The sequence below is a fragment of the Lissotriton helveticus genome, chromosome 3_1 (genome assembly GCF_964261635.1).
Source record: "Lissotriton helveticus chromosome 3_1, aLisHel1.1, whole genome shotgun sequence".
In the NCBI taxonomy this organism is placed as follows: Eukaryota; Metazoa; Chordata; class Amphibia; order Caudata; family Salamandridae; genus Lissotriton; species Lissotriton helveticus.
The window spans coordinates 417,947,283-417,957,496 of record NC_136061.1 but is presented as its reverse complement, the minus strand read 5'-3'; the positions used below and the strand labels follow the sequence as shown (position 1 = coordinate 417,957,496).

General features: G+C 43.3%; 1 protein-coding gene across 2 annotated transcripts in view; it reads left to right on the top strand.

Annotated features, from left to right (window-relative positions):
- WDR12 (WD repeat domain 12) overlaps nt 1-10,214 on the top strand; it is a 289,880-nt gene that overhangs the window by 71,712 nt on the left and 207,954 nt on the right. For both annotated transcript variants that reach the window (XM_078680243.1, XM_078680244.1), the window contains one exon: nt 3,941-4,035. In XM_078680243.1, the coding sequence (XP_078536369.1) occupies nt 3,941-4,035 (95 nt within the window). The remainder of the gene's footprint in view (nt 1-3,940; nt 4,036-10,214) is intronic.

The window sequence follows — 10,214 nt, the reverse complement described above, 5'->3', positions numbered from 1 at the left end:
GTGTAGATTTGCTCATGCAAAAACCTGAGTGTTTGCAAGTTAATTTTCCCTCCAACCACTTTTTTCCCCAACTCTGGAAGAAGGTGTACGTCTGCCATTATCAAGCATACATTTCTAACATTTCTCAGTATGGGAAAAGATTAGAGAAGAGTTGTTGAAAACCCTTAAACATGCAAGTTAGTAGATTTGCACAGACTCAAAAGGGCATTCCAACCCTGGAACTATTGCTTACCACTACCTTCAGTCCCAGTTTGTAGATCTGCCAACATGTGGCAACATAAAGGGATTGCTAGTATTCAAACACTACTATGGTATGAGTGCTTGCATAATCAGAGAGGCTATATAACAGCTGTTATATAAAGAGATTGCTGCCAAAATGTGTCACCACACTACATGGCACCCAAGGGACAAGTGGATTTTGTTACAGGACAAGTAGATTTATGAAGCAACCTGTCCCATGGACAAGTAGATATTTTAATAAATTCCACACCCCTGTCAGGTGTTCCAGTCTTCCCCTATCTCAACCACTGGTTGTTGAAGGCGGGCTTGCCCCAGATAGTCGTCTCCCAGCTCCAGACTACGGTCGACCTCTTGCACCTGCTGGGGTTGTCCATCAACATGCCGAAGTCGCACCTGTGCCCCTCTTAGAAGCTCCCCTTCATCGGAGCGTTCTGGACTCTGCGCAGTTTTGGGTTTTTCACTCCGAACAGCGGGTTCAGGATATTTAGGCTCTGCTTCTGATCTTTCAGCTTTTATCCCGGGTCTCGGTCAGGTTGACGCTGCGGCTCCTGGGGATGAAGGCCTCCTGCATCCTAGTGGTGCATCACGCAAGGTGACATGTGAATAAATATAAGCATAGTCCACGCAGTTTGCCTCCTGTAATACACAAATTTCAGGGGGTGGTGGTTCCCGGGGCTTGAGGGGGTCGTTGAAGTCCACATACTTGTAATGTTGTGGGGGGGTGGGGAGGTGGACGCAAAAGTGGTGCAAGGGAGTTGTAAATCTAGTACACAGTGTTTTCTTTTACTTTGCTTTTCTTTCTGGGATGTAGAAGATCCTGGGTAAATATAACAGATTTTGTACAGCCAGAAACTTGTAAGCCTACCCCCAAACGGCTTTTTGCCTGTTACTATAGTAACAGTTCATGGAACACTTACGTGAGCACAGAGGTTAAAAGGTCACCACACTATGTTGCTAACGAGTTAGCCTCAGAATTATATTTCAAATTATAAATACGGGAGGGGGTGCCACGCTGCCCACTTCCCATAAAAAAAATGGAATCCGTATACTCCGCTTATTGTCATCGTACCATAAGCGCACCCTTCCGATCACGCGCTGAAGGCTAATTGGCTGTCAAGTGGTTGTCAACATTCAAAACTGGAAACTGTTGGCAACCATTTTATGTCTTGGTACAAGGGAGGCTGAAGAAGCGTGTGAAATGTGTGTTTAAAATGTTAAAAGGGGGAAGGTAGACACACCCTGATCCTCTAGGTCTCCTCAGGGGGTCCCACAAGGTTTCCCAGGGCCCCTATTTTTTTCGGGAAAAATCGCGGGGTGCTCGTATGATCCGCGCATTCTAGCGATGTTTAAAAAAAAAAGCTGTGGGCTTCCACGCGTATTTGGTAATTTGCATTCTTTCAACTGTTTAGAGGAGATGCAGCAGTTCTGTATCCAGGATCCACCACTGAGTAAGAAAAGGTAACGATAACACGATTTACCTGCTAAGTGAATTTCTACCCATAGGATAACAGTGATGTACTTTTTAAGAAAGTTAAAGAAAATTATTAAAATAATAACCTCAGATAATCTCTTGTCTTAATATTTATATTAAATATATATAAATAAGTTTTGCAACATTTAAATAATCGCGGAAGTCGCACACACCGCGCCTGATTTGTATATGACGTCTCGCGCTACCGCGTGTCCGTCGCGTTATACGTACATCTCATATGCACAAGGCGTCGCGCACAAGTCGCATAGCAACTGCGTGGGAAAAGTTATACCCGTTGCACACCCTTCGCGGATCCTAGACAGCGCGCCTAAAATGGCTGACACGTTTCGTGCAGTAAATGAGCAGGGTGTTCGTAGGGTGCGCAACTGTAAAAAAAGAAGAAAATGATAACAATTTAAGTATATTATAAAAAATATAAAATAATGAAAAAAATATATTTTTATGTGAAATATTTTTTTATAAAAATATGTGTAATGTAATTAAAAAACTAACATCGAAAAATAAAAAGATTTAAAAAACAAATTAGCATTTAAAAAAACCTTTGAAATTCACTGAAAAAAACCATAGGTTTCAGACATGTTATATATAGTTAGGAATTAGCATTTAAAAAACCTTTGAAATTCACTGAAAAAAAACACATCAACCTTCGTGAACAAAACAGGCAAAAATGCACAGTTGTATATACACTTCCACAAACAAGTTATGGTTTAGTATTCAGAGAAAAATATTGCATTAAAATACATAGAATCTCCCCATAAAAATAAAATGTTGAATCTGAAGGGACATTTTGGTTATGCTAAGAAGCCTAATGCACACTGAAATGTCTCATTTTAGCATTGTTGGCTTCCTGTTTTTTTTTTTTCTGCGGAGCTCAAAAGAGCTTTGTGGATAGAAGATGTCCAACTCCATAATTTCTTTGATTTGCGTGGCTGACACTGATCTGTGGGTGCCTGCATTATAATTCTTTCCTTTACATTTTGGGGACAAATTTCTGGTCTTCTATGGTTACCCTTTCACTCCTCCAATTTCATCCCTGAGGAAGGGTGATTCTCCACCAGTGGTTTCATTGCTCCCCAATTTTATTTATAGCTGTGGTGGGCTCTGCAAACAGGGTTGAATCCCTATGCTTTACCCAGGTAGCTCCAGACTGCCAATATATATAACACAATTACAGTATAGGTTAAGCTTCTCAGAAATTATTCTATTGCGTAATTTTTGCCAGATTTTGTGATATCTTTTTCCAAAATATGTTTCAAGGGTTGTCTCTATATAGTCTACTGATCTTTTCTTGTTTTAATTTCAAAATTGTCATGTATGCTTGTTGATCATACACAGTTATCTTGGAGGGATATAGTTTTAGTCTTATACTGAAAACATGTAAGCACATTAGGCTGACAGCGGCGCAAATTCCGCCGCGGTGTGGGTGATTTATGACTGGGCGTGGTTAGGACGGCCCCTGGCCGTCCTCCGCACAAGCCCACCGTGATGTCGGACGTCCGGGGGCCGTCCGACATGCGCAAAGGGTTAAAATGGTTGCCTTTGGAACATAATCCTGTGTTTTGTGTTTTTTTTTTTTTTGTTTAGTTTACTTTGTTCTGAGTTGGTACTCCCTTTCTTCATGGTTGTTAATTGTTCCCTGCGTTAGACTGTTTTCTTGTACAGCAGCTTTCATATGCTCGCCTTAATACTCGATGCAATCACACGTCTGGAAATGTTAGCCTAGCTTTGGCCCCTTTAAGTAGTTTCTACTCCTACTCTTGTTAATTTAGGCCAGCACAGATTCAGGCATACCTTGGGAACCTGCCAGTACTTGCAATGACTTAATGCAGTAGGGTTACCAAGGCCTGTGCCTCCCAAGTTCGTCATCTTGAGTAACTGACCCAAACCACCACCCCACTTGTCCGAGTTATATTATTTGGCTGGCGAGGGAATTGTGTTTTTTCCTTGATGACACTTGCAGGAGTCAACTCTGTACTCGACAACAACCCTCCGTTTAATTTGCTTATCCCAATAATCCCACCATTGCAAGTCCACTGGCAGTTATTGTTGTATGACCCTATCAAATCCAAACATTTCAGGCAGTGCAATTCACATTTTAGCTGTTTTGGAAGGGCTGGCATAAGGTGCACCGCAATAATATTAACCTGTAAAGAGGTGCTACGTCGTATGAAGTCTGACCTTTGTCTTCTTCCTCTTTCTATGCCACAGCGGACCACAAGCATGTCGAATTCGACTTCCTCATCAATGGCCAGTTCCTGCGGATGTCGCTGGCCAAGCATATGGATAGTGAGGGCATTTCAACGGTAGGTGGTCTTCAGTCTCAGCAGAAACAAAAGCCTGCCCTTCCCGCTGTACTGTTTCAGTGGTGTCCTTAATGGGTAGTATCAAAGTGGTCCAGCCAAATATTGATATAGATAACGCCTTCTTAAGTTTCAAATATGTTCCCATCAAGGAATCCTGTTGCTGGTGTTCTGTCTCAGTTTCTACTTCATTTTAATAAAATACTTTCTTATACGTACAACTATGGTTTATTTTTAAGGTTTTTTTTTACATATCCTTCAGCTTGTTTATTTGCATTCCTTTTGGTTTATTACTCGCCCATCCTCTGCCTTTCTGGGTGATGTTTGTTATTTTCTGTATTGCCTCATGAAGATTTAACTCTTCGTATTCTCTCAATCTAAATGGGAATTTTTCCCATGGAAGTGTCCAGGTTATTTTTTGTCATCACATTACCATTCTTGTATTATGCACTGTTTGAATGCAAATGCTTCTAGATGCAGCAAGGCATAACTATTGAGTATGAAATGTATATTTTCTTTAGTGGTGTGATGTGTCGTTTTTTAACAATTTTTTGTCAAGCAACAATTGTGTGTTACATATTTCCGCTTTGTACTTTTGTGATGATGAAAATAGGTTCCATAGCGACACAACCTGAAATGGTGCAGAATGAGAATAGCCAGGATTTTAGCTTTTGCCAATTGAGTGTGATGTAAGGGCACTGACATTTTATTTATTTATTTGTGTGTTTTGTAAAGTGCGCAGTTGCCCCAACTTTCCAGTGCATTGGGCCCTTGAGGTAATAAGGCATATTTTCAGATTTTACTTTTGCCCAGAGGTAAGCAGTTGTTTGTGCCAGATGTTTCTCATGATAGGAGGTTGCGTGATCATGACCCCTATATAGAATGTTAAACATGCAATGAAATTGTGAGTTACTAGTTTCCCTTTTCACCCACGAAAGCATTTTTGCCCATTCACCCATAACTTTATGAGAAGACTGACTGCTTGTAAAGTTGGACCCATACCTAGATAAAAAATGTAACAAAAATATAGCAATTGTGAAGCCTTTTATCAGGCTTATTGACCATAAAAATCAGGGCTGATGAAATTGGTGTGCATATGCACATTTTCACTGAGTAACTCCTACATTTTGCTGCCTTGGTTTCATACTACTTGAAAAAGGACATAGAATGATTTTGGTTCCAATACCTGCTTGCGGCGTCAATGGGGGATTTCCTTGCCACATACACATAATTTTAAGGTCTCACAACTATTGTAGCTTGCCACTGTTTTCAAAATTTTTAGTGACCTGAATTATAGATATGAAGTTAGCTTCCAGACCAGACAATGCTGATAGATGAACCCCTACATTCATCTGAGGTGCACTGGTTTTCTATTTTGTCATATTGCATAAGCCATAACTGGCAACTTATAACATCAGATCGGTTGGTTCTCAATATTGTTTTGTCAGGCCATACTCTGAAATTTCATACCACCATCCAAAGCCCCTCGCCACACCGAATCCAAACATCTACACCTTCTACGTCTAGAAGCCCACCAACTACTTCTCAAGGGGGCGATAGAACCGGTTCCCCTATCCCAGCAGGGAAAGGATTCTATTCCCGGTTCTTCCTTGTCCAAAAGACTGTAGAAAAATGGCACCCAATTTTACACCTGAGGGAGCTAAACACTTATCTCATTAAACTCTCTGTTCGAGGCATATGAGCTGCAGATACTACACTTTTGCATTAGATCGCCTCCTGGTGTTGGGCTCGGATGATTGCATGTTGTTGTCGTCTCGGAAGAAGTCTTTGTAGTCATGAGATAGGTGACTCCTCCCTTGGACGATAGTGCGCATGGCCATCGACTCCATCCTTAGATTGTTTTTTCCGCCACTGGGTTCGGATGAACTTTTTCCGCTCTGCCTCGAAATCTACATTTCAAGTACTTTGAAGCGCAAAAAATCATAAAAACTTTACTTAACTAACTTCGATATCGACTGACATCGTTTCGACTCCATCAGTTCGATTCCGGTCGTCAACGCGGGCCGTTGGCCCTATCCACGCCGTGAGGCCTACACCTCATGGAAAGGATGCCATTTAAGAAATGCCCCAAGTGTGGAGCAAAGTTTCCACACAGTGACCACCACGAGGTCTGCAACCTGTGCTTATCTCCAGAACACGACGAATCAAGCAGTACAGCCTGAGCGTCCTTTCAATCCAAGAAAACCGTCCGAGATCGGAGGGCCCGTTGACGCGACATGCAGAGATCAGCTCCGGAACCGGTAGACATCTTCGACGAGGAGGTTCCACTCGTTCCCGAAGAAGATTCCGATGATCTCCAAATCGTATCAGAGGCAGACGACTTAGATGACTCCATACCATTGGGTCAGCGCATGAGTACTACTGCCCCTGCACTACACACAGCACCCAGATCGAAATCAAAGGTCAACACTCCGCCTCCGGGGCCCAGTCGCGACAGAAAAACCACTTCGAAAGCCCCACCATCGAGCCCGGCTCCGAAGAAAGCAGTTAAGCCTTCCGGTAGCTCTTTACCGAGCAAGTCGCACGTGCCGATCCCACCAGCTCCCTCGGAACCGAAAAGTCTCGGCTCCAAGACCGTCGACTTCGAAAGACAAAGGTGCGAAGCCAGCGTCTGACGCCTCGAAGCCGACGAGACCAGCATCCACTCTGAAGACATCGTCTTCGGTACCGAAACTGACAAGGCCTGATTACGATCCGACCAAGCCCTCGAAACAGCCTACGACACCGGAAACAACACCTTCGTGCGAAAAACTACACCAAAGGACAAATTAACACCTCTCTAGGCTAAAGACAAGCAGCAACCTCGTCCTGAACCGAAAAAATTGGCGCCGACAAAGGTTATACAAGGAGAAGAACTTGTCCAAACAGATCCTCTGCAAAAGAAGATCTACATTGACCCAAAAACAGGTGCTGTATCCACTATACCACACAAGAAGAGGAAGGCAGATACAACACCCACACCTGTAGTACCTGCCAAGAAGAAGGACTCTGCCACATCTCCTATGCACCCTTCTTCTCCTATACTTCCTTCTCCTTCATCCCCTGTTCCTCTTAACATTTCACCACAGATTTCTCCTCCACATTCTCCTACTCTGTCTTCACACTCGCCTCAAAACGATGATTAGTATAGCCTAGGGAGAGGGATAGACCCAGATGAGCCTTTCCCATACCCTTTAGATGATCCAGACTGGGAGAACCCAAACCCAAGGGATGTACCTGATATTCCTGACCCACAGTCATACCCATCAAAACCTTCTCCCCCAGAAGACAACATTGGTTTTGGACAACTATTGAACAGAGCTGCCATTTACCTTGGGGTCACTATGCACTCTGATGAGGCAGAGGAGGATTTTCTATCAGACACAATTGAACAATCGCAAAGGTCTGTTCAAATTCTTCCTATGGTTAAAGGAGTCATCAAACATGCTCCAGAGGTATTTAAAGACCCTGTACGTACTAGAATCCTAAACCCTAGAATTGAGAAAAAATATAGGCCTGTACCTGACGATCCAGCCTACATTAAAGGACAACTACCATTAGATTCACTAGTTGTATCAAATGCTAGGAAAAGGGCAAACTCACAAACGTCGGGTGAAGCACCCCCACCTGACAAAGAATCTAAAGTTATAGATGCCTCAGGCAAAAGAATAGCTGCGCAAGCTACTAACATATGGCGTATAGCTAACACACAAGCCCTCCTTTCAAGGTATGACAGGGCTCATTATGATCAGTTAGAGAAACTATTAGGACATCTACCTGACCAATATAAAACACAGGCAAACGACCTTATACAAGAAGGCAAGCTAATATCCAATGCCTCAATCAAGTGTGCACTTGATGTGACAGCCACTGCGTCTAGAGCTGTGAACACTAGTGACCTACTTAGAAGATATGCGTGGCTACGCATTTCAGGATTTAAACAGGAAGTGCAAACTACCATTTTAAATCAACCACTTAATCAAAATCAATTTTGGGGAGAGGGGTTGGCCTAACGGCTAAGGCGCTCGACCTCGGACCTGGGGATCTGGGTTCGAGTCTCGGTAACGACGCCATAAACCTCCTGTGATTCTGGGCAAATCACTTAATCTCCCCGTGCCTAAAATGAAAGTGTGTCCTCATGTAACGTAACTGGTGCTATGTAAAGCGCTCTGATACCTGATTCGGTTCGGGTCTAGTGCGCGCTATATAAAACTCAAAAAAAATAAATAAATTGTTTGGACCAGAGGTAGACACAGCACTTCAAAAGATGAAGAAGGATACAGAGACTGCCAAATCTATGGGAGCTTTACAGTCCACACAAGCTAGAAGTTCCTTTTGTCGCTCCTTCTACAGAGGAGGCTCCAAACAGACTGGAGCAGACAACACAACATCCTTCAAATCTAACACACAAACATCCTCTAACAAAAATTTTAGAGGAGGATATAGAGGAAACAACAACAAAGGAAGAGGTCGGGGTAAGAACAATAATCAAACCTCTTCCACCACAAAACAGTGACTTACCTCTGCTTCCCCAACAGCATTCCACTCCTGTGGGGGGCAGATTAACACAGTTCCTACCTGTCTGGAATTCAATTACAACAGACAAGTGGGTAAGTCAAATTATCCAGTATGGCTACTGCCTCGAACTTACAGCAACCCCTCCATACATACCACCCAAGCAGCGTCCAATGTCTGCAGAACATCTTACTCTGCTCAAACAACAAGTCCTGTCACTTCTTCAAAAGGACGAAAAAGAATAGTTCCTTTACAACACCAAGGAACAGGGGTTTACTCGCTGTATTTTCTAATACCCAAGAAGGACGGGACACTGAGACCAATTCTCGACCTCTGGCCCCTCAATCATTACATACAATCAGATCATTTTCATATGATCACTTTACAAGTGCTTCCACTGCTGCAACAAGGCGATTTCCTTACAACACTAGATTTAAAGGCCGCCTACTTCCACATTCCGATACATCCTGCTCACAGGAAGTATCTAAGGTTTGTACTAGAAGGACAACATAATCAATTCAAAGTCCTTCCTTTCCGAGTTACAACAGCACCAAGAGTATTCACAAAGTGCCCAGCAGTAGTAGCAGCACATCTCAGGAGACAACAAATACATGTCTTCCCTTATCTAGACGATTGGCTCATAAAAGCAAAATCATTCAATCAGTGTGTTCAACACACTCATCAGACAATTCAAACATTGCACGACTTAGGGTTTACAATAAACTACCCCAAGTCGCACCTGCAACCCTCTCATACACATCAGTATCTAGGGCTACAATAAACACGTCCACAGCCCTAGCGTATCCCAGTCCAGCAAGGATACAGAGCATTCAGGCCTTAGTCACAAGCTTCCAACATCAACACTCTCTCCAAGCCAGAGTGTTCATGAGACTAATAGGCATGATGGTATCTTGCATCTTCATAGTACCATATGCAAGACTGCAGATGCGTCCGTTACAGGAATGTCTAGCACAACAGTGGAACCAGGCTCAAGGGCAACTAACAGACCTGGTGTTGGTAGACAGCCGCACATATCGCTCTCTGCAGTGGTGGAACACCAAAAACTTGACAAAGGGACGGCCGTTCCTCGAACCTGTTCCACAAATAGTGCTCACAGCAGACGCATCTCTCACAGGATGGAGAGTCCATCTCCTACATCATACAACTCAAGGACAATCGAACCTTCAACAGGAATTGTTCCATATTAACCATCTAGAGCTGCTAGCAATATTCCTAGCACTCAAGTACAAAACAAAGCTGTATTAATCCGGACGGACAACATGACAGCTATGTATTATATACAAAAACAGGGGACACACACACTCTACAACTGTCCCAGCTTGCACAGAACATTTGAGATGGGCCATTCCAGAAAATATATATCTCCTAGCAGAGCACCTTCCAGGAGTTCACAATCAGATAGCAGATCTGTTGAGTCGGCAGACACAACAAATTCACGAATGGGAACTAAATCTGCAAGTTCTTCAACTATTTTTTCACAAGTGGGGTCATCCAGACATTGATCTGTTCGCCACACATGAAAACGCAAAATGCCCAACCTTCGCCGCCAGGTTTCCACACCCGCGGTCCAAGGGCAATGCGATATGGATGAACTGGTCAGGCAGATTTGCGTACGCTTTTCCGCCAATACCACTAATACCATTGGT